The 24,998-nt window shown below is 38.4% G+C and overlaps 2 protein-coding genes, 1 long non-coding RNA gene and 1 pseudogene across 8 annotated transcripts; 2 read left to right on the top strand and 2 right to left on the bottom strand.

Moving 5' to 3' along the window:
- Positions 1-502: 502 nt before the first annotated feature.
- pank4 (pantothenate kinase 4 (inactive)) lies at positions 503-15,692 on the bottom strand. Of its 5 annotated transcripts, XM_039612189.1 has the most exons (21): positions 15,539-15,692; positions 15,017-15,099; positions 14,101-14,309; positions 13,308-13,491; positions 12,804-12,896; positions 12,544-12,697; positions 9,511-9,692; positions 9,295-9,376; positions 8,424-8,524; positions 8,125-8,130; positions 7,278-7,433; positions 6,271-6,383; positions 5,779-5,866; positions 5,309-5,460; positions 5,069-5,124; positions 4,277-4,326; positions 3,639-3,743; positions 3,457-3,557; positions 2,963-3,031; positions 1,612-1,896; positions 503-1,058 (listed from the first exon to the last, which is right to left on the bottom strand). In XM_039612189.1, exons 1-20 carry the CDS (start codon positions 15,657-15,659, stop codon positions 1,647-1,649), a joined length of 2,355 nt encoding a protein of 784 aa, XP_039468123.1. In that variant the 5' UTR covers positions 15,660-15,692; the 3' UTR covers positions 503-1,058; positions 1,612-1,646. The 5 variants fall into 5 exon arrangements, with proteins under 5 accessions (XP_039468123.1, XP_031589097.1, XP_039468124.1 ...); XM_031733237.2 differs by having other exon boundaries at positions 503-1,896; XM_039612190.1 differs by having other exon boundaries at positions 503-1,896; positions 14,265-14,309; positions 15,539-15,597.
- Positions 15,663-18,703, top strand: LOC120440221. Of its 2 annotated transcripts, XR_005613082.1 has the most exons (4): positions 15,663-15,791; positions 16,316-16,359; positions 17,077-17,178; positions 17,752-18,703. It is a non-coding gene; the product is annotated as an uncharacterized LOC120440221 (long non-coding RNA). The 2 variants fall into 2 exon arrangements; XR_005613081.1 differs by lacking the exon at positions 16,316-16,359 and having other exon boundaries at positions 15,736-15,791.
- Positions 18,704-19,013: 310 nt separating this feature from the next.
- On the bottom strand, positions 19,014-19,795 carry LOC116315038 (annotated as a pseudogene).
- A 3,076-nt stretch (positions 19,796-22,871) lies between these two features.
- Positions 22,872-23,985, top strand: LOC116315082 (transcription factor HES-5-like). The gene is made up of 2 exons (XM_031733251.2): positions 22,872-22,941; positions 23,048-23,985. Exons 1-2 carry the CDS (start codon positions 22,879-22,881, stop codon positions 23,462-23,464), a joined length of 480 nt encoding a protein of 159 aa, XP_031589111.1. The 5' UTR covers positions 22,872-22,878; the 3' UTR covers positions 23,465-23,985.
- The last annotated feature ends 1,013 nt before the right edge of the window (positions 23,986-24,998 follow it).

Genomic DNA, 24,998 nt, shown 5'->3' with positions numbered 1-24,998 from the left:
GACCTTTCATAGGATATAAGCAGATGTCACCACATCCATAAGGACAGGCTGCAGAACTGGTTCTGTGAGGGTTTTGGCAGTGGGAGTGATGAGCAAGAGGAAAAGCAGGAGGACCCCCTGCCAGGCCTCCTCATGCATTATCAGCTCGAAGCTCCCCAGCAGGCATCAACTGCCACATACTAGGGTGCTGAGCTTTCATACTGCCAGGGGCAGGTTTGGTTTTTTAATATGGGGCAACTTTCAACTTTCCCGATTTCTCTACTGAGTTCAAAACTCTTCTGACACATCTACAAAGAGAATGCAACACACACATGCACGCACGCACACACACACACACACACACACACACACACACACACACACACACACAAAGGTAAAATATAGGTTTTCACCATTTAATTAAAATTGATTGTCAGGAGAATAATAATACTTAAAATTGTGCTTGGTGTGCTTAACTGAAGTGATGTAATTTCATATATATATGTACACACAATATGTATTCATATATATATATATATATATATATATATATATATATATATATATACACACACAATTGTATATCACATATATGTACAAATGAAAAATACAATATTGCAATATGAGTACACAAGTGAAGCAACTGTGACTTTGGGAGATATTTTCATACCAAGAATTTTTTTAATCAGAGCCTGCCTTGAATTTAGACCTTTGTGATGAAGTTAACAATACAACTAGAAGCTGCCGTATTATTGCCTTAAAACAAATATCTTTTGACTCTGGGATGGATTGCAGTGTGTATTTGTACATGCCGGGTAATTACAGTGAATGCATGGACTCATGCCACAGCCAGCTCAGTGACATCAAGTTCCATGTGATGCTTACAGTTTACTGAACCTGAAATATGCTGTGTTAATTTTGACACCAAGCACCTTTGGAAAGACTTAAAGACTAAAAATCTACATCACAGTAGAATACTGCCACCTTGTGGAGGAACACTGTAGGTTTCTTGAATTGCTGTGATAAAGTGCTGCTTCTCCCACTGATCAAGCCGATCTTCCCTGATTCCACATCAACAGCTACACAAATGACAACGACAGTGATTCTTAATTTCAATTCGATTAGTGGAGTGAATGTCATAAAAAGAAACATGAGTTTTTTTTTTGTCTATGGCCTGAGAGTGCTGGAAAAAACTGACATTTGTGTAATATGACACCTAGAACAGGAATTAAACGCAAAACTGAGTGAGAGAAATCACATCAACCTTAAGGCACATTAAATATGTCTCACCACTGAAAGCTATAATTATTCCTGTTGCTGTCTCTATCTAGCCAAAAAGTCAAATCCCTTAGATGTACAAAGCCATGCTGGGAATGACAGGCGCACATTTTCAAAATAAAAGCTTTGTATATAAACTGGTAGTACTGATAGCAGTAAACTGTGATATGATTCAACAGAAAACTTGACGGATGTGCAAGAAAGCAATATGTTCATGAAGCCAAAAGTCGACTTTAAAATGAAACATACAAATCTCCCAATTAATGATCACCCTCAAAAACCCACCTAAATTTTTAACAGTCAGCGTTAAAATCGGTTGTTCACTCAGTGGCAGTATACGATCATCCTCCTTACATTCAGAGCTTCAACTCAAACGGCTTCTGTCACGTTCAGCAGGGAGAAAAAGCACCGCAGTCCTTGTTTGGTTTCCCGACTGGTACTTCATACTTGAAGACCACGCTGAACAGTTTTCCCCCCAGTCGGTCGGCCAGCCACGAGTTTTTGATAACGGCCATCTTGAGGCTCTCGCAGCTGAGCATGGCGTAGTAGTTGGTGTGAATGGCTCGACCCATTCCCTCGATGATCACCAGGTCGGTCTGCCGCTCCCGCACAACCATCGCCAAAACTTTGTCCAGGCGGCTGGGAAACAACAAAGACGTAGAATCACCTGATTTCTTGTCAGGACAGGGGCTTTAATCAGATTTATCTTACTCCTCCTCCCCAAGGAGTCAATTAACAGCTTATGTTATCCACACTCTGCACTATTTTTTTTTATCATTATAGGAGCACAGCTACGACTATCACACAGTCCAAAAAAAGGAACTTAAAAGTCGGAACTGTCTTATCAGTATTCCCGCCATCACTAATGTGATATTATTATCTTATGCTGATTACTTTAATATCAGTATTATATTAGGGATTGACTTTCTCATCTCATCATACAGAGCCAAGAGAAGTCGAGTCAAATCAGGTCAGAGTCTACATCTACATCACATATTAAACACCTTCAGTTGATCAAAGTGCTGTACAGGTTATACAAAATATACAGTATACATATTAGTGATTAAATCAACAATAAATACAGAGAAAAAAATCAAATAAAACAAAGTGAATAAGACTGTTTGCATAACAGAAAGTCAAGGTACTCTCGTCAACTATACCTGCAAACAACCAAGAACAAATACTTTTTTAAAATAAACAGGTAAGTTGTTCCAAACATTGAGAGCCACCACTAAAAACTCTGCTTTTAAGCCCGGATCTAGGAATATCCAAGAGCAGCTGGTTTGTAGACCTCAGTGCTCTGCTAGGAGAGTGTCAAAAGCTCTGCTAAGTAACTGGCGCTTAACATTTGAGCCTCTTAAAAACAAGTGAGAACATTTTAAAGTGAATCCAGAATGGACTGTATGAGAGAACATCAGTATTATAGGTCTGAAAGCAGATTAACCTTGTTCTTATCACTTCACAGGACTTTATGTTTTTGCATGTGCGTTTTGAAAAAAATAAAATTCATCCATCAGTGTTGTGGAGGTCAAATGTTTGTTTGTTCATTCATTCATTTGACAGACATGGACTGAAGCTTGTATGCATGCATTCAGAGCAAGAGGAGCTCATTGTTTCTGTCAGCTTCAGGCTGCAGTTTGTGGAAAGCTTACTTAGAGTTTTTAAAAAATATAAAAAAAGTTAAATGCAAACTAAAACAACTAACCTCAGATCCAAACACGGAGAACTGGAACCGCTCTGCACCAGCAGCAGCCTGTCTTCTCTCAGACCAGCCCTACAAAACAACAAACACACCACAGCCCAGCGATTTGTAGACATCAGCCATATGTACAGTATTATTTACAACAAGCATTTTGTTGCTCATGCTAGCTCCTAATGAGCAATGCTTTTGTTGCCAATACAAGGCAGCTCACCCTTAAGAATGTGCTGTTAGTACAAGTTATTTGTAATTTATTGTATTTTTGGTGGTGGAGGTTGTTTTTAATCAGTCATTCACGTCTCCACAACTATTGTTCTATGTTTATCACTGTTCAGATGTGATGAATATGTGTAGAAATGACAAGTAAAACTAATTTATAGCAAACAACTAAAGCAAATTGGAATTTATCTAGTCCTTTAGGTCAATAATAAAAATCTATGCCCTAAAGAGTTTGTCTCATCAATATCAAACCACATTTAAAATCACTTATATACACTTACTCAATGACGGGATCCATAGCAGCAATTCTTTCTGTCAGTATCTGCAGTTCACCATTCGTCACGTCATTCAAAGCTGGACCAGAGTTGCTGGCCAATACCACCTAAACAGTAGAATCATTGCAGAGTTTAATGAACATTTGACCAAATACTGTCTTTTTGTAATTATTCTGTCAATTTCCTACCTCTGTTCCTCGAGAGAGAAGCTCTCTTACAAAAGGCATCACTCCTAGAATGATGTCTACTCCACTATTATCTACGAAAAACAAGGCACACTTATGAGGAGGACCCTGCAAGAGAAAACCAGGATGGATGACATTCAGCCATTAATTATCAAGAAAACAAAACACAGAAACATTCCTGCAAGTATGCAAAACACTACTAATGAGCACCCAGAAGATGTTATCTCTTTGTGGTTCATCAAAACATGCTTATCCCTAGTTCTAACAGTGTTGAACATAAGGTGTTTATGGTAGGCTTAAGACCATTTAACGTCTCAGTTTGTGTTTTCACACAAAGCTCCTCCAGGGAAATGTCTAGAAAGGTACATGACTGCAGTACATGTGCGAAAAAGCTTCAATCACATAGTCGGATCCAAAGGGAAACAAAGTTTGCATAATTTCTAATGAGACATCCAATGAAAGAATACACTTATATCAAACACAGAGGTGAAAACATGTCTGAATCAAACGGTCTGCTGCTGTGTGATGCATGTAAAAATGCACAACTTCAGCCAAGATCCAGGCCTGATTTTATAGACACTGCCCTAAGATCACATGTGAAAACAGCTTGTGAGTGTGAAGACCAACAGAATGAGTCTGACCTTTAGTCTTTCAAGCCACTGGTCATAGGAATCAATGAGCCATGGCCGCTCTGAGAGGGGAATAAAAAAGAAAATACAAAAGTCAGTCTGACCACCAAGAGGCATAAAAGCAGGTCTTAAACCTGACAGTGTATCATCAGCAGACATCAGAAGGTGTACCAGCAAGCAAAACATTATAAGCACAGCTTATAGGAAATGTTTGAAGAGATGTTTTCTTTCATCCACCTCAAACATGTCAAACTAAACAGATACCTTCCTCTTGAAAATATCAATCTGTCTCCACACCAGCTGTACAACAATGTTTACTCGCACTTAAAAGTTCATTTTCATGCTTCAGTTGTCATGTGATGCTGGGAGATTTTCAATATGCCATCTTAAGGCTTAAAGTTGTTTCTCTCTCCTTAAACTAATATGTGATTGGAAATCCAATCAAATCAACCCAAGGTGTACCCATGCGATGACATTAAGAGTAACCGAGTTACTTTACAGGAACAAATGTTTGAATTTGGTTCCTCGGTCTTCTCGTCTCTCACATCCCGACTGGAAGGAGATAAAACGTAAGGAAGCGAGTGCAAGTGAGAGAAGCAAGGAGACATGTTAGTATAATAAAAATAAGCCGAAACATTCTGTCTGTCTGACTGCTGTTGAAACACAGTTGACCCTCACATTGCACATAATGTGCTTGCATGGACTGAGACACAGATAGACCTCTGACAGTGCTTATGCCCTGCTAACATGTAGTTAACAATACGTCTGCAGTGCAGTTGCAATTGTGTTAAAGTACTTGGATACCTTCCAGCTGTCGTTTAGCCTCCTCAAACCCAAACTCGGGGTCAGATTCCAGGACGCTGTAAGTGTCAGAACGAAACAGACTAAAGTGAGCTCAAACCAACGACAGTTTACCAAACAATAACAAAACTTTCAAAACTTCAAGACTGAGGCTAAAATGTTTGGTGTCTCTAAAAGCTTGTGCAACTGGGTTGATGTAATCTATGAACCCAGATGCAAGAGATGAAAAAAAAGACCACTCACTCTGACACAGCCTTGGCTCCCCAGTCGAAGACATTCCCAGCCAGGACACCCCGGACTAGGGCAAACTGTTTCTCCTCCCAGCTCAGCTCATCCAAGGACTTCACTGCCTTTTGATAGTACTTGAGAGCAATGTCATTCTCCCTCTGTTTAATCTGAAATACAAAAACACAAAATAAAAGTTCATATTGAACAAAGGACAGATTATCTAGTCACACCAAAGGAAAAAAACAAAGAAAAAAGTAAAGAAAATAACAGCAGAGTGTGTTTAAGAGCCATGTACAGGGTAAATTCAGCAGGTGGAAATCACATCTGTATGAGCATGACCAAAAAAGAAAGAAAAGAAAAAAAACACAGTCAACAAAAAGAAAGCTACGGAGCCGTGAGATTGGTCACTAAAGGCCAATTCAGCTGTAAAATTCAAGAAAAGAGCATAAAAGCAAAACAACACATTTGATAGATTTCACTCAGACCTTAGAGTAGGGATCAGGAAAGTTGAACTCGTTTAAACAGTGTTCCCTCGTGTCTAACAGACTTCTGACAGTGAGGGATCCATAAGCACTAGGTGAGAAGAGAAGCACTCTACATTAGCAAGAGAGAAACATATAGAAACAACCGGGCTGGGATAATAAATGCAAAGCACTTTTCCACAGTTTCCCCCCCTTTTTAATGTTCCGAAATAAACTATTTGAAAGTTAAAATATATGAATATCTGGAATTTGAAAGTATTTCTTCTTTAATCTTATAGACCTTTACAGACCTACTGCTGTGGTTCTATTACTAATCCACACTTATGGAGTGCAGCCCAGTCCTAAAAACTGAAAGAGTAAACAGGATCAACATCAAGATTTTGCAGGTATAAAGAGATGAAACTAATGCAGACGGTGAAGAAAGAGTTTTAGTTTAGACTTAAAGTAACCTCTGAGTAAACTAGATGCAGTGGCAGAGCCAGTAGCAGTCCTTACAATGGCTGTTGACGAAGAGTCTGAAGCTTGTGTCTGTATTTCTGACGGAACTTCTCAGCACGCAGGGCTGCCTCCGGCATGTCAGGCTGACTCGCTACAGCTCTCTTAACCACCTGCTCAAGGAACAAAGAAAGGTATTCAGAAAACACTTCAACTTTTGAGCAAAGAAATAAAAGAAATGTGTATATATCACCATGTAAATGGCAAATATTTTGACTTGAACTTTTCCCAGATCCAAAAGGGAAACGTGAAGCTTTACTGTCAGACCAGGATCAGGTCAAAATTCATTCCTTTGTTCAAAAATCCCACCACATGCTATAGTAAGAGACAGATCTCCCCAACAGTGACCTAAAAATTGTACCCTGGGTTCAAACTACACAATATCCACCCGATTATGAGCAAAACTGGGATAATTTCTTTGGGTTCAGAAGAAAAAAAAAAGGATGTCATGCAACATTTTCTTTTTGTCTTGCATGCTGTGTCACAATCTATGAGCACTATGCCTTATCTGAGATTCCTCAGTACGTCCTAACAGAAAGACTGGCATGTTAGAATTATTTTGAGCAATTTCATTGAGGTTGACCAAAATAAACAGAGAGCAGTCTGACAGCCAACGATGCTGCCAGTGCAGTCAGGTGGAACTGTGAATTAGACTGGCAGATAGCATTATAAACACTGTTTGGTTCCCATTGTGTTTACATTCTTTACTGGAAATGACTAGCTAGCAGCTCTTCCTGATGCTGCATGCATGAGTAACGTGGGAAGAATGTGCAGTCAGTCATGTCTTCAGTAATGAGAAGACAACATTACTTTGTAGCTGTCTAATCTGACAGAGTTAAAATATTAATAGAAACAAGCACCTTAGAATTCATACCTTTGATTTCAAAGCTGAATGCTGGGCTCGGACTTGATTTTGTCATTGTTTTTTTTCCCCCTCCTTTTATGAATAATTTTGCAGATATTTACCACATTTAAGTCCTGCTATTACAGCTATGACGCCATCCTACCCCATCTAGGGCCTCTTCGAAGCAGTATAGCCAGTATTCACGGGCCGGAGCATCCTCTGTGAGGTCCACAGTGTCAGGGATGTAAGAGGAAGGGTCTTGCAGCAGAGGCAGATTCACCAGTTGCCTCTCCAGACGGTCCATCTCCAACATGTCAAACTACACAACAAAGAGACAGAAAAGATTCACGCTATCAAGCCTTGCCCATAAAAGGCTTTTATGGATAAAAGCCTAACCACTCAGATAACTTGACGTTTATTCCAGCTCTTAAATTGTACAAGCCTATTCCCGCTACCCTTCTTAAACACCATCATTCCAGGGTGTATTTCAAAATAATTCCCCTTTTTGCAGTAAAGAGGAGGAGAGGTTAAAGCAGAATTTAACTCTAAAAGCCAGTGAAAACCAACAGATTCATTAAATGGACACAATCAATAGTCCATTAGAGGAAGTCCTTTCCTTTTAAAGAACTTAATACATCTGCTGATGGTTTCTTGAGAGGAAAGAAAAGCAAAGAAGAGCCAGTCTGCAGTAATGAAAACTAGTGAATGCAAGTTGGGCACAAGGGTATTTCAGTGATTGCGGGCTGAGGGAGGGAGATTGGGAGTGGGGAGGGCACAGAGCTGCTCTTGCTACTACAGTGAGCTAGAAGCTCAAGGTATTACAAAAAAAGCAAAGTGCACACCTGAAACACATCAAACAACATATTATTGTCTATTGTTCATCTAATGTGAACACACAAATGAATGCCTGTCACAACTCAAGAATTAAGTGTTTGCAGTTACACGACGTGTTGGACAGAACCAATGTGCCATCAAACCACCAAACAAGCAAAGCAGGCAGAGGTACTTACAGGAAACTGAAGGAGAGAGTTAGAAGAGTGTGTGGACAGAAAATGGGGAAAAAAATTAGACTTCAAAGATGAATGGAATGAATTTTTTTATGACTATGTATTCAGCGAGAACAATAATGATGGCATCTCCATCAAAAATAAAAAACTGAAGCTTATATATAAACTTATCAATAATTAGATGGAAAAGGATGTAAAGAAAAGAAAACATTCGCAAATGAGGGCTGATGTGCCATGTTGTGCTACGTGGCCCAGCTTCAGGTCTTCAGATACCACAAATCTCTAACTCACTGTGGACTCACCGTTCCACTACGAGCACGTTGCATAGGATTCATGTCAGGAGAAACGCTCATCAGACCTGAGCTACCTGCGTAATTCTCACCCCAACTATACTGGTTTGGATCTAGAGAAAAGAGAACAATGTCAACGTTAATACATTTACCAAACAATGTTTGGATTACAGAGAATTTTATAATCATTAAAGTTAATATTTAAACATGTCTATTGCAAAGTTAACGTACTTAAACATTACTGTTATTGGTCTTTGATCTCTGATGATACATCATTCCTTAATGTATTATTGTGGCAGTTTATGAAATACGTTTTTGTCAAGGACCACCTCCACAGATTTTAATTATACTTAATCTCACTGAAAACTGCTTCCAAAGAATTCTCGTAATACTGTTAAGTTTTCAGTTTTCAGTGATCCCTTTAATGTTTCCCACAGAATACCCATAACTGTTCTAGTGGTCACTGTGGAGGGACTTTAACTTCACCATCTTGGACTCCAACTAGCAAAGGCAGTCCCTGTTGTGCAGTCTTGAAGAGCTTGGTGAAGGAACACTAGTTTTGTAAGTGCTGCAGGTTCTGGTGAGAGCGGCCCTTCAACTTGCAGTGGATCTCAAGAGCAGGAAAAAAAAAAAAGACTACTTTTGTCCAGCTGCAGTCCGTGTCGGGGGAGTTGAGGGTCTGTCCAACCACAGGTTGAATCTAGAAAGCTATTTGATATAAAGGAGTGAGCAGCTACTAGTTAGCAGCAGAAATTATAAGATAAGAACAAGGGCCCTGTCAAAGACCAACTAGATCAGGTTGTTGTCTATACCAAAGCAGAACAGTCAAGTGCAATCATCGTGGTGAGAAAACCACAAGAGGTATTAGCTGTTTCTTTCTTACTGTCTTCCTCTGCTCCTTTAAGAAAGGCTCCAATGGCTCCCAAATAACCTTCATGTCTCAAAAACAAGGCCTGAACTTCACCCTACAACAAAACAAGAGGAGGTCAAAAGGTTGTGGTTTAAATATTGTACAGTTCACAACTACACTGACATGAAAAAACAGACGACTGCCTTTTGTAAAGTTGTTTCTGTGTCAGTGCACAAAAGTTCTGCTTGCCTTGGTAAAGAAGTTTATGCTATAGGTGATTGTGTGCATGGTAACAGGGTGTCCTCTAATAAAGAATCCTCCAAAATACACTCTGGACAGGTTGTGAAGCTTGGCATAAAGACAGGCCAGCTGCCCAATGTCATTGCTGATCATATGGAGTAAACTCTTGGCCATGTCTTCTTTAGAAAACTCTAAAAGGCATAAAAGAGGTAAGACTTTGTATTAGTATATAAATAGCACCGGGATTACACTGTGATAGCCTCCAAAAAACAAAAAACAACAACAACAACAACAAAAAACATATCAAAACACTTCCTAATTTTTCAAACTGGAACTATACCCTAGAATAACTACTTACCTACAGTAATTGCTCAACAGTAGCAGCTGAACAGTTACAGACATCACTTCAATAAATTATAAACGATGTTGAATGTTATAGAATAACGCCATCCCTTTATTCCATAACATTCACCAATACAACACCGGATGAAGAGGCATCAATTTGATTCTGTATTTGTAATAAAACTGGAAAATATTAGATACTTTTTTTTCCTTGAGACAAAAACAAAATTAAATTTATCATGATAGAGTTTGGCTTTCATCCATCCATGCTCTTCCACTTTTCCAGTTTAGGTTAACATTTACACCTATTGGCAATTTAGAATCATCACTTAACCCCTAACCCCAGGGAGTGCATCTCTTTGGACTATGGAAGGAAGCAGGGATACACAAAGAAAACCAGACAGGTGGAGAACTTTTTGCTGTGAGGCAACAGTGCCAAGTATGGCTTAGAAGCAACTCAACACAATTTCCTCCTTTAATATGTATAGTCAATATGTAATATATGAGTAAACCAGCCCTGGCTCATGAGGTAGAGCAGGTCATCCACTAACTGGAAGGTTGGTGTCTCCAGTCTTCAGTCTGCCAAAGTATCTTTGGGCAAAATCCTAAACTCCCAAGTTGCTGCTGATGTTAGACAGAAAGCACGTGTAGAAAACTAAGTAGAAAAGCTCTATATAGGAGCCTTTTTTCCTGACATTACCTAATATATAAGGTGTCACTAATGTTAGCTCAAACTCGTTTGTAATTGCAAGTTCTGACAAGTTAACCCCTCCCTAAAAGATATGGTATGTGAGAGGATTGTTAGGCATTAAACTGGGCTGCAACTGGTGCGTTGCAATTCCAAGAAAAATGCTCAGCCATGACAGCCATGCTCATATGTCTTTGAGCAAAAACATCACATGAAGTAGTTAACAAGGTAAAAAAGAAGGGGGATCCTGCCTTGTTAGAGAAATAAAAGTATCTGGTTATAATCAATTTATTTCAATCAATTAAGTCCTCAAACTGCAGTAGCTACACTTAAAAAAAAAACCATTATATGACAGTTAAAAAGGAAGAAGCCATTTTTCTACATACTGAGGAAGAAACTACTCAAATGTAATAATCTGAGGTGGACTAGTGTGGTTTGAGTTTAAATGCAAATTCAGATATATTACGCTTTGAAACTAGGCCATCACTGGAATACATTTTACCGTGAATAATCTGAGCTTACTGCAGCTGCTGCCCTGCAGCTGCTGCCCTTCAGAGCAAGCCTCTTTCATTTTAGGACTAAAAACATACTGAAAGGATGTGAGGTGGTTTTTTGTCATGATAAATGAATAAACTCCAAATACAGAACACAATATATAACCATGTTGTTAGAGTCTGACATTACAAGGATGCACAGTACTGTTTTTAACCACCCCTCATTTCCTTATAATTTGCTTCCAAGGAGATGCACATTCTTGCAATTTTCTAATTTTTTCTTGGGAAAAAGTTCTTTGAGCTTTTTGGAGGAGTTTTCTTTGGACATTAACTGCTTTATGCTCATATTCAGTCTTTCCAGTCTTTGTACTATTTTCGCAATTAAACAAAAACGCAATATAACTAAGGAGATGAAACGGTGTTGTGTCTACACATAACAGGCAACTTAAGAAAGAAACTATTTTAAATTGACCCTTTAGGCACTTTCTTATTCGCAGGCTGCCACTAAACATTTAATTTGCTCCCATTTCTTTAGTTGAATCCACAAAAAATGCTAAAGATAACAGTTAACAGGCATAAGACAATATTTTTTTGCAACGACCAAGTAATTCCCAAAGAGCTATTAGCTGACTTGGCATATTGCAGCATGCCGTGCAGTGTGCCCATTAGAAACATTTGAGGAAGCTGGAGGATAAAAGAAGAAGTGGCACGCCAACTAAAGTCATTGCCTTAAGAAAAAGGAAAAAAATCCAGAGATAAATATGGCCCTTCAGTTGATCCATCTACAGTTCACTGAAGCCTCATTAGAAACGGTCTCAGTGGAAGGGTGGCTGTCAAGAAGACTCTTCAGGAGGGTAAACGGGGCAAAAAGGCTGAGGTATGCCAAATTACACAAGAACTGAACTGAAAATGAGTGGCAACAGGTCACATGGAGTGACGGATATGATATTATTTTTTTGGTTTAAATTAATTTTCAATATGTACAGATGAGTTCAGGGTAGAAGTACAACAGTCAGTGTCTACAGCCATCTATAAAACACAGAGGAGGCTCTGTAATGGTTTGCGGCTGCGTTTCAGCCAGTGGTGTTGGGGATCGCAGAAAAGTGCTATCAGATTTGATCCACCATCCAGTGCAATATGGAAAGTATCTGATTGGCAACAACTTAATTTTCCAGCATGGGCGTGAACCCAAACACACTGCCAATGCAGCTAAAACAAACCTAGATAGAAATCCACATAATGATTCATTATCAGCCATTGATTGGCCCTCCCATTGAAGCAGTGTGAGAACAAAAACACAGCCAACATCCAAAGAAGAGCCTTCAATGTCCTTCTAGAAGCCTGGAAAACACCTCTTTAATACTACTTACAGAAATTACAATAAATAAATAAATAATAATACATAAATTATTGCACCTTTTCCCATTTTTCTAGCAAAATGTAATGAAATGAGGAGTGACTCAACACTTACATAACACTACAAGTTAGCTGAATAAAACCCGTTCGTCCATGACTCACCTTTGTCAGCAGTAGCAGACTTCCCAAAACTGCTCGCTATAAGATCTCCAGTCAGGCCCAAATACCCGTATGATCCTCCATAGATATCTTTAACAAGCATATCAACACTTGCATGCTGACCTTTCGAGGCCAACTGTAGCAGCTCATCAAATCTCTACGGTTTAAATAAAAAAAAGAAGTCAAGGCAACCTTAAATACACGATTTAAGTAGTTGCTGATAAGTAACTTGTAATAAAACCAGTCCACATTACTCAGGATACCTTTGTTTTGGTGAGAAGGGCTCCAAGTCCCCAGAATGTCCCTCCACCTATCGAGCTTCCTCCTATTCTCTCAAATTTGTCCTCTGATTCAACCTGGAGAAAGTGAGAAAGAAAGTGATACAGCGTAGTGCGTTAATCACAAAAGAACCTAGTAAATCGAATGAAAGTGATCATATAACGTCTTAATATTATATTTTTATTGCATCATTGAGAGAAGTCATAGTATGTTCTATTTAACAAAAAACACTGCATCTTAAGTCCTTTAAAAGAGCCAATATTTGTCTGTTGTTTCTATAATAGAGGTTTTTAAGAGAACACAAAGGCATGGGGAAAAACAGGGTATTTGGAAAGTATAACAAAGTATACTCTTAAAATCTGTGCAAATGCAAAGGATGGAAAGAGATGGAAACATGATCCAATGTAATGAATGGGAGCAGAAGCACAAGAACAAGATGCAGCACAAGAAGGAGCATTCTTTATTCTCTTATTTATTTATTGTATTACCTTAACTATGGACACCCCGGAGCCGATGTTTACCAGCAGGTAAGGAAAGATGTCTGGATTAGTCGTCTGAAAGCGGAATTCTGAGTCGGCATGCTTGGCGTACACGAAAGCCTCGTGTGGTATGTTCCTCAGTACAAAATTACAGCCCTTGATGAGGCATGTCATCTCATCCTCTTTGTCCACTCTGCCACAGTACAGCACAAAAACAGGTGAGCATCATCACCAACAATAACAAGCGATCTAATTCAATGTGACTACAAATTTACACTCTTCAAGCTACACAGGTTATAATTACAAACAAGCACCAGCTGATGCAAATACGTTACTTTTTTGTATTAAACGACTAGAGTAACAAACTGGGAAAACTGAAACTGTATCTTGCTCTCGATCACATTAATGATTTTGTTGTCGTCTGTTTAATTAGCCAATACAAAAAAAAGATGGCTTCCAAACCTGGCAAGCCATCAAATATTAGATATTTTCCAGAACAGTCTTTATAAGGTCTTCCAAAGGTCTCTGTAAAAAAAAAAAAAAAACGTACAATTTGTCTCGCAATTTCCTGTTTTACAGGAAGAGGACAGGATATTGCTTTGTGCACTGGTTACAACAAGAACAGAGGACTATTGTTAATTCAAGGCTGGTCATCCAGAATATGCTAGAAATGTAGCTCCCTTTGTTTCCATTTATACCTACAGCCCCTACACTTTAGCACACTGCCACAAATGCTGAATGATACAGCACAGGTAAAGGTGTTTTTTTGGTGATAATCTAGCATTGATTTGTATATACTGACTTGAGTCCCAGTTTCCTCTCGATTAGCTCTTTGAACTTGTGTGCCCCTCCACCTGTGGCTTTGATAACTTTGGTTTCAGTGTTAACTAGATGGTCTTTAATGAAGTCCAAGCATGTTTCGATGTAAGCATTTTCAAACTTGATAAAGTGCAGGCGTGCCGTCACCTCCTCCTGCATTGATATTTCATACAGCTTGTCACCAGCAGCCTCCTAGAAAACAGACATACGGAGGAGAAATGTCTGAGTACTTCAAGCAGTCCGGATGTTGGCTTCTGCCACAAGCCCTGACAAAAACTGTGGAATCGCTACACTTGAAGGATGTCCAGCCAGCACTGTTTTTAACTCTGTAGCAAATCAGATTTGAAAAAAAAAAAAAAAAATCAGAAATATATTTAGTAGCTGAATAGTTTGACTTCAAGGTGTGGGAATGCATCTAATGTAAAGGACCAGGGGAGATGACAATCATTATGATTAAGTGATTTTTACGGGACGTCCCAAAGCAACAGTTAAAGCTTTTCTTCATCCCCGTGACATGGTCACCAAACAACCCAGATACTAATCTAATTGAAAGTTATAGTTAAAATTATTAGAAGGAGCTTGATGGAGAGCTTTGGTTTTTATAGTGGAGCACATACCTCAAAAAATCCTGTACATCATAACACCCTGAGGAGGTGCAAGAAAGTACTGACAAGTAATTCGTGAAAAGTACAGAGTACTAGCTGATGATGTAAGGATGGGTCAGCATATTTCTCAAAATACTTGATTTGATTTTGCTTTGTTTTTGTTTGTTTGTTTTTGTTGTTCTAAGTAAAAACAAAAACACAAAAAGGCTGAATGAACATCCTACAAGTGTGCTGATTCCATATTTTTTGGGTGGTTGCATTTTAAAGCATAGACAATGTATTTTTCATCCGTACCTTTGCAGTGTGGTCGAATGATCGCACTTTGGCCACCTTGTGCTGGACAGTTGAGTAGTAAGCAAGCTTTGTCAAAGAGCCACCTGTTAAAGCAAAAGAGCATCGATAATGTCCGATAAGAAAACAGCAGGGCGAAACTTAAAACGAGCAGTGAAGTGACAAACTCTGATATTGTCTAGAAAGAGATAAATTTTTATAACGGAGTAGCTAACAGCTAACGTGAAGGCTCTTGCACTTGTCAAAGTTGGCCAGGTTGTGTTAGGCACACATCCGCTTAATGAGGTAAAACGATAATCCCGAAAGCTCATCAGACTTCCATCTTTAGAGTAAACTGACTGGCTGTCAAACAAATTAACATCGCGTGTACCTGAGGCTACCATTAGCTTTGTCTTCTTTCACCTAAAGTCTTGTGTTTGTCAGAGTATTAAGGCTGCGGCAGAGCTGGTCTACAAACACGAAGATTAGCTCAGTGTGTGCAAAAGTGACCGCAAAATGAGAGAAAGCGCTCATATTTCCAAGTACCGATATCTATGGCGAAGCGCTTTGCGTTTTCCAAATTGCGGAAGATTTCATCGGGAGGAAGAGTAATGCTTTTATCCATGGTGTGACTTGTGTTGCTGTCAACTCGACCACATTCCGCCATGGTCGGTAATTATGTGACGCTGTGTGCGTGCTGTACGTGCGTGCCCTGCGACATCCAATCAGCATCCACGCTCAGTGCAGAGCGTGCACGTCATCTGGTAAACAAGTTCTGGAGCGACGTGAACGTTAACAGGTAGAAACGCAGGTTTTTTTTTTTTTCCATTCCACACTAATAATTATTTTATTATGTAAAAAACTTATTAACTAATTAAATAAATGGATAATTTAAGAATTCGTGGATGTACAGTTGACGTCAGAAGTTTACTCGTCACAGACGTGAATGTCATGATATTTGGGCGGCTTTTGATGACTTATTTGAATTATTCTTTTTCCAGGGTGAAAGAATTAAATTAAGAACTGAGCGCACAAGTTTGAATTTAATTTGGATTTTTTGTAATCCAGGGACATAGGCGAGTTTAAATACTTTGGCACCCCAAAATTTCATCAGAGCACCCCTAAAAATAACAATGTCAATAGTAGTAATAATCGCGCATTTTAGTATTATTTTCTGGAATTATCTTCAAATGTTTTATTTTCCCAACTTGTCAACTGACGCCAGTACAGGATAGAATGAAATCGGGTTTTATGTCTAGTGTTGCTGATATCATGATGTTACAGTGTGCTCACACAGAGGCTTTGCTGGTTTGACTTTAATAGACTGAATAAGACTTTGGTTGCTGCTGCAGCAAGAAGATGAAGAGGTAATTTCATGACACAAATCAGTGATGCAGATTTAAAACGCACTTTAACTGACATATAGCAAAAGTTCAAACTGAGGGAACATTGTTGTGACTTATAAAATGTCTGCTTTTTTATTTGTCCTATAAATAGCGTTAAAAACCTTATCTAATCTATCTTAAATCACTAGAGATTATTAGTTAATTTTAACCGTCTGAGCCAGTAGTCTGCTGGTATGTCACAAGTTGCGAGCCAAGGAGCTGATTTTTTATTTTAGTTCTTAAAAATTGTCTGTTCCTGTTCTTATTGAATTGGGCTTCAGTGTTTGTTTAGAGTACAGCTCCAGATTGACAGCAAGTCAAAAGGATGTTGACTGTCAATAACCATCTGCAACCTGCATTCAGTTTGAATGGTGCTGTAAATAGATATGAATCTGTTAATGCTTTTTATTCCCAGTAATATTTAACTTTGTGCCGGCATCAAGGCTGAGAGAAGAAGATAAAGAGGGCTGGATGGTGACAGCAAAGAGAGAGAGCAAAAAGAAACAATAAAGAGTGGACATGTAGTCAAATTCACCAGAAATTATGAAGCTGTAGCTTCTGTTTTCTCACATACATTGATGATTTCTCATAAATAAGCAGTGTTTTGTACTGTTGTTGAGTCATATCATATTGATCCCATATTGATATGAATGGTCCCATTTTACAGGATTCATACCACTCTAAACTTGTCTTGAACAGGATGGCTGCCACTACATTGATGTGAGGGACTACAAATCTATTCTCCACTCGTGAAATTGGAGTACATGATGCTCTGCGCTGTGACTGCATATTAAATAGAGGGTTTGTATTGTATGAATACAAAAACTTTAATATAAAACAACTGTATTACCAGTTTGGTTCGTGTACAAGTCTATGGAGTGACAAGGTGATGTTCCAGTGTCTGTACTGGATAAGTGCTTGGTGATTCGGTGGACTGCCGCTATGTGGTTAAGAGACTGAAATAATGTTGTGCCTGTTTCTCATCTTATCTGCTTTGCCATATTTCTTTCACCTATTTAATTACTGAGTCTTTGCCTCGGGTTTGATACCTAAAGGTTCCACCCTAAAATGGCTGGATTAGACTGGAATCTCTGATTATTTATGCTGATTAGATTTGTAAACAGCATATTCCATTAATATTAATTACATTGCACTGCATATATAAGACGATTGGGAGCTGAATCTAATCGTCCCTGTCCACGCACGATCGAAAGTAGACATACAGGCTCAAATACATGCGCTCCCACACGTATATGATGTCTTTTAGCAACCTGCACCTGGACCAGACACTTTTAGTATGTCCATGTGGTCAGCTTCTTTCTTGGTGATTTAAAACTTGCTTCACTGTAAACAGTGATTCTGGTTTTCCCACAGGTTCCAGTTCATGGCAGGCTTGAACATCAGTGGTCCCTGCATTGTTGCTGAACATCCAGATGGGTTTCCTCCCATCTGAGCATCATGGTTTGAGTCTTATACCACGGTTGCATAACTTGTACTTATGTTACAGAGCACAAGAACTGATGATCTTTCTTTTTTTCACATCCAGTCTGCTGTCATTAAAAATAAACACTACTTTAGTAAATGAAAAAAACATGTTGAGTTAACTCCTTAAGAAGTCAGACAACTGTAAAACTGATGATTAGCTTGACTTCTAGCTGGCACAGAATTGGGAGTTAAGTCAAAACTATCATGTTGCAGTTTTTCTGTAATAGAGTCCTGTTACAAATGCAGCATGCAGTCTAAACATGGAAACCTTCTGTTCTGCAGTTATCAGCTTTGAAAAGCCATTCTCAGGGCTTTATTCAACCATTTAAATGGCCTGTTCTGGCTCAAGGGCCACATGTTTGAAGTGTGATGCTAGACTGTGAAATAAGAGGAGTTTGCCAACCTTAAGACTAATAAAGGCACAACAACAGATGGGAATGATCAAATTGTCAGTTTTATTTTACGAGTCATCAAATGTTTTAAGAAATGAATCGATTTCTGTGTGTTTCAGATATTGTTAGATATTTGGCAGCCATAACAGAAAGCGTTCTAACTGAAAGATGTGGTTCATGTATCTCAACAATGTAATGCTCCAGTAAACAATGACAACTCTGCTCCACTAAAAGCTTGACCAACATTGATCTTTTGTCAGTAGAAGGGATGAAGTGACACAACTCAATATTAGGTAATTTATTTATTTTTATTCGTGAAGAATAAAGAGGTCACATCATGTTTACGTACTTTCACTGAGGCGTGAGTGGTGATGATGCATCGCAACAAAAACTTGTATTTCTAGTCAATGGCCTTAATCAGAGTAGAATGAACAGCTCCAGTATGTATATAAAAGGCACAGCAGGGTAGTTTAATATAAACTAAAGAAAGTGACCCAACTCTCAATCAGAGAAAATACATTTTGAGTTATACACACATTTATGCTTTTTGCACTTCAAAATATGTTAATAATAGAACACATGACCCAATATGGGTTGACAAATCTTTCAGATAAGAAAGCAATGTGTAAAAGTGCATCAGAAAGGGTGAAATTAAAACAAAAAAGTAGGTAGAAAATTCACAACTCCTGTCAACAGGAATTTAAGTTAAGTATGATCATTCCTAACCAAGCCAGGTCAGTTTTTATGGTAGTTATCATATCATGCATCAATGAGAGAAAGTATGTTATCATAGAAAACAATATTGTGTTTCTAAAAAACAAAGAAACTATCAGTGCAACAGAACTTTGTGCAAAATAAAAAATATGACACAGATTTCTCAATTAACACTGAAAATCTTATTAATGTTTAACCAACATGGTCACATTGTTAACAACTTCTGTCAGTTGGTGTCTACCACGGCCTCCAGAGGGAGCTGTTGACTCGAGTCTTATCTTTGGTGTTGGTGGTCTGGACTGTGTAGCTCAGACGAGAGATATCAGCCTCTCTCAGGTTGTCAGAGGAGTTTTGCAGTTTGTTGATGTGGTTCAGCAGTCTTCCATGAGACAGAGTGTTCACCTCATCTTTGGACAGAACATGTGCCACCTCTTGGACACATCTGGAGTAGCCCTTATCAACAGCTGCTGAGTCCACAGCTTACGCTGCTGCTGCAGTCGTCTCAGGAAGCAAACAGTCATCTCCAGGATGTCTGCTTTCTCTAGTTTTAAGTCTGGCTGCTGTTTCAGGAACTCAGGACCCAGGAGAGACTTGAGCTACTCGATGCACGTGTTAATTCGCTCTCTGCGTAACTTCTCCACCAGAGGCTTTGTGAGCTGCAAAAAGAGGAAAAAACACCATAAATAAACTTTATCCGGAGTGTAACTTAAGCATTATATGAGACAATTTGTAAAAATATGTTTAGGTATTGCTGGGCAATTTACCTTGTGATTCAGAGTTGAATGTTTCTGAGAATTGCTCATTGCTGCAGTGATTGTAGGTGCCATGCCTGGATATCTGTGCTGTAGAAATCTCATCTCTCTCTCTCTCTCTCATCTTCATCTCTACTATTTATCTCCATATGAATATGTGGGTTCTGGCCTGGCTGAAGTTTCTCACCATTTCGACCAATCAGGGAGCTCAGCAAGACAATAAGGATGAAGCAACATGCTGAATGCTGTTTTATTGCTGGAGGAACAATAGCTAGGTCTCAGGGGAACGGGTGGAGGACTGGGGGTGGGGGTAATGGGTGGGGCACGTATGAATCTGGGAAAGTCGTGACCCTGTAGAGAGGAGATCTTCCCCCTGATGCTTGGATCAATGACTTTGACTGAGCACACGCTGATCATCCCATCACACGTGAGAGCACGCCATATGCACCTTTCACATTAAAAATCCCATATCTGAAAATTTGTGTCATATTTGCGTGATCATTTCAATTGTTAGTTGTTGATGCTAAAATAAAATAGCAGGATTGAAAGGTAGATTTTTGTGTTAAGATTAAGCAATAATCTGAGACATAGCATAAGGTCATATGCTACAGCTTGATTATTACCTTTTTTGTTTTTATAGAGTGCATTAGTTAAACCAAACTTACATAATGTAAGTTTAGTTTAACTTTCTCAGTCAGGAAATAAGATATCACCTGAAATATTAGCTATTAGAATCCCTTTTTGTATTTATTACCTACCATCTTTTGTCAAATTATGTTTTGTGGCATTGATTTAAGAAAAGTGTTTGTCTGTAAAAACGTACTTTGAGAAACAAGCCTTTATATCCCGTTTAAAAAGGATCACATTGCCATGGTAGTTTGGCATCCATCAGTGGAAAAAGTAAAGAGGTTTAGATTGAAATAATGACCCACTACACAGAGTGGAAATGAAGCTGGCAAAAGTTACAGAATTGGCACCAAAGAGAGACCAGCAGAGAAAGAAATACAAGGAAAAAGAGAATAAGTAGTGAAGAAAATCTTCCTCTGAAGTGTGCCAATTCCCCTTTGGAGAATAGTCAGGTGCTGGTGAGGTTGAAGATGCTAATCACACTGAACTGTGACTCGCTCTCACACAGTTTTCCCACACTCTGTTCATTGACTGAGCTCTCACTCAACAATGGGCATGTGCCTTGTTAAATGCTAATTCATCTACACACCAGCAGCTCCTGGCTCTCCCATGAGGGCAGAGTTTGTTGTGTAGACACTGCCAGTAATTAAGCTAGGAGAGTGAGTATAAATACAAATATTTTGATTAGGGATGTAACTTAACTGTTAGTCAACAAAGTGTATTTGGATGTGTATTTTATAATTAAATTTTATGTATGTGCATTTACTTTCTACACAATACCTGCACAGAGATATAAGGACAAGTATTTATTAAGGAAAATATGTAATAAATATGACATTCTCCTTTGTTTTATTTTATATTTTTACTTTAAAAAATCTCCTTTATTTTATTCTAATTTATTTTTCAGGTTAATTAGGCTCTTTTTTTAACTTTATTAAACTTTTTTGATTTGTCATATTGTGTTTTATTGAGCTATTTAATGTATTGGCTGCTATTTTTGGACTAGATAAAGTATGCCTTGTCTTATTATTTTTAAAAAATTGTACATTATTATAGCTGTTACTATATGACTTACTTTTTCTTTTGTCATGAAAATGTATCCAGGTAATGCACATTGTTACATTGGTGTAGCTGTCAGGAGTTTAAAATTGGTCATTGGTAAAAATGTAGAATGACAACAAAAAAAAAAAAGTAATTTAAAAACAGTGTGATGATTTGGCACGTTTCTTTAATTTAAATTGTATTTAAAAATAAAATTTATTACAAAAAATATTTTACATTTTATTTAAACAAAACCACAAATCATAACAAAAGTTTTCAAATAATTTATTTAATATAATATACAAAAAATATAATTAGTAAGAACTCTAAATGAACATTTTCTCATCTTGAGTGAGTAAATTATGTAAAAATTTTAAATTCAGTGGTAAAGAATTCCTCCCCCTTCACAGACATCTTTGTCTGCCCTGCCTCTATTGTCCCTCAGGGGCTCTGTGAGTAGGTTTTCTCTGGTTTCCCACACTCTCCCCATTTACTGCTTTCAAGAACAAAAGAAGTGTGTCTGGTTGCACATCACATTAATTATGGAGTCAGTTTACGAGTTTTGCCTCATTGCCTGTGAATGGAAATTCCAGCCATCAAGACTCGTCATTACCAGGCTTTTGTAAAACTGCTGTAAGGAATGCAGACATGTTTTGGATTAATGAACATTCAAAGGCTCTTTTTCTCCTTCTTCAGATTCAGATTGTCTCTCTGCATTCCAGGCTTTTTTTCTTAATTTCTTTTTCCTTAATTTTTTATTTTTTTTTTTGATGATGATGATGATAATGATTTTGATAGGATAAAGGGAGTTCACTCCTGAATTGATTGTGTGCTGGTTGTGGTCTGATGAGTTAGGTCAAACTTTATTAAAAATCTCATTAATGCAGCTGTTGATAGAGAGATGTGTTGATGAAAGTTTCTGTTGTATCTGTGATAGTACTAAAAAACTTTGTGTGATAACAGCGTCAACAAAAATATCTCTTGTCAAGCAAGAGTATTACTTGTATTCTAGTCAAGTTAAAATGACACCTAATTGTGACACGTTTGTTGTAAATAAGGCAGAAATATGTGATTGTCTAAACCTAACATATTTTCATGACTGCTTCAGATGTGTTTTCTGTTGTTATGATGAGCGTGTGCTCAGTCAAAGTCATTGATCTCGGCATCAGGCAGCAGATCAGCTTTCTCTACAGGGTCACCACTTTCCCAGATCCACACAGAGCTGTGTGAGTCTCTCTCCATCAACCTCCCCCCAGCCCGCCAGCTGTTCCCCTGAGATCTAACCATTATCCTTAAGGCAATAACACCATTCAGTGTCTTGCATCCTTTATTGTCTTGCTGAGCTCTCTGATTGGCTCAGACTGTGAGAAACTCCAGTCAGACCAAGACCCACACATTCATATGGAGATGTGGGAGTATAAATAGGAGGGATGAAGCCAGCAGAGATCAGATTCTCGCTACAGAGACCTCTACAGCACAGAGATCCAGCCATGGCACCTACTGTCACTGCGGCAATGACCGGTTCTCAGGAGCATCCAACTCTGACCCACAAGGTAAATTTAGAAATTTCAATATCACATACAGCCAACAGATTTTTTTTTGTGCTAAAAACTGTGCCACTGAACAAGTTTAGTAATATTATTGTTCTTCTTTCTGCAGCTCAGAAAGCCTCTGGTGGAGAAGTTACGCAGAGAGCGAATTAACAGCAGCATTGAGCAGCTCAAGTCTCTCCTGGGACCAGAGTTCCTGAAACAACAGCCAGACTCCAAACTGGAGAAGGCAGACATCCTGGAGATGACTGTTTGCTTCCTGAGACGACTGCAGCAGCAGCGTCAAGCTGTGAACTCTGCAACAGTCGATCAGGGCTACTCCAGGTGTGTCCAAGAAATGGTCCATTTCCTGTCCAAAGATGAGGTGAAGACTCAGTCCCAGAGAAGACTGCTGAACCATGTCAACAACCTGCATGCTTCTTCTAATAAGAACCTGAGAGAGGCCAACTTATCTAGCTCCACAGTCCAGACGAGCATCATCAAAGATAAAAGTCCAGTCAGCACTGCTCTATGGAGACCTTGGTAGAAGCCTTGGAAGGACTTGTGTAAAAGTGTGCTTGGAAGTAAAAACTATCTTCGTAGAAGTACCTGTAATTGTACTTGTTTCTGGGGCTATCTTATTTTGAAGGGTTATTGCCTGTGCAGCATTTTCCTTTAATCTATATAATTGCCTTTTGTAAAGGTCAGATTCTGTGTTTCTGCAATATTTGCAGACAACGGGTTCGCTGTTATTTTGTGTTTCAAAAGTAGTCGCATTCCGATTCATTGTGAAGTAGACGTTATTATTCCCAGTTTGAATTCCTATATATTGTTGGTTACACTGACAGTGACGTATGTATGCATGTTGAACATGTTTAAAATTTTATGTGATATCCACATACTTACTGATTGAAATGCCCTTTCTGGTCTTTAAATGTGTTAATCGTCTGCATTTTTAGCAGATAACCTTCGAGACTGCTTATTGACTCTGTGAGTGACAGCGCACATACCTTCAGTGAAGGCGTTGTTATTTGTAAAACATCTCAAAATGAATGTATCTCTTCAAGCCAAGTGATGCGCAATAAAACAATCAGAAAAAACAACACATTTTGCTTGACTTATTTTGATTATTTAATCATGGAAATTATATAACACTGAAAATCTGCTCTGCATATTTAACAACGTATTTTAGATAGGCAACTTTATCTGAAACAACAGGGTAACTTTACCTGCTGTTTACTGAGACAAATGTTTTAATATAAACATCTTTTGGAAAAACTGCTAATTTCTCACTTGACTTTGACTGTTTTTGTTAGGTTGACATAAAAATGTGACGGACCGTAGAACAGACAGACAGATGCTGGTTAAACTCTTCTCTTTTGAGCTAATAGCTTACACCATATTTCATCATTCTAAAATGTGGTGTTACATAAAACAGCATGACATATAGCTACTGCATATGCTGATGGGATTAGCAGCACTTTTTCACAAGCAAATTTAGTGTTTGAATGATGGCTTAACAGCAGTGTTAAAGTCCTGTCCTGTCCTCCTGTTAAAGTATGATACTGTAGATCAGATGCTCCTAGTGCTCTGATAACTAAGGGTCTATTTAGGGAGTCAGCGTGTTACTGAGAGTTGCACAAGAAAACTGCACACAACTTGTTGTGCTGGCTTATGTTTTTTTTTTTAGGTTTTTTTTTATGATAACCACAATATTTGTCTGTGGTAAGAAGGTAAGGTCTGCTATAATGACCAGGACAGAGGAGCTGAAATGGAAGAAATGAATGAAAATCTCTCTTTGTCTCATTCAAAGCTGCTATATCATAGCATGAAATAAAGTGGATAAAGGAAATGCATAGCACTGCATTCTTTTCTTGATGTCAGTCACACACAGATGGTTGTCAAGGGCTGCCACTGGCACCCTTACTCTATGTCATCAAATTCAATGATTATCGTAGTCTACGATTAGCATCTTTTCACACTGATCAAGCCTTTCTCATGAAACATGGTGTTTAAAATTTTCACTCAGGGAAGTGTGAAAATATAATACATTTAATAAATTTATAATAAAGTCTCTTGAA

Source organism: Oreochromis aureus, linkage group 5, assembly GCF_013358895.1.
Source record: "Oreochromis aureus strain Israel breed Guangdong linkage group 5, ZZ_aureus, whole genome shotgun sequence".
In the NCBI taxonomy this organism is placed as follows: domain Eukaryota; kingdom Metazoa; phylum Chordata; class Actinopteri; order Cichliformes; family Cichlidae; genus Oreochromis; species Oreochromis aureus.
Note: the sequence above shows the minus strand (reverse complement) of the source record. Positions and strands in the feature narration are given on the sequence as shown.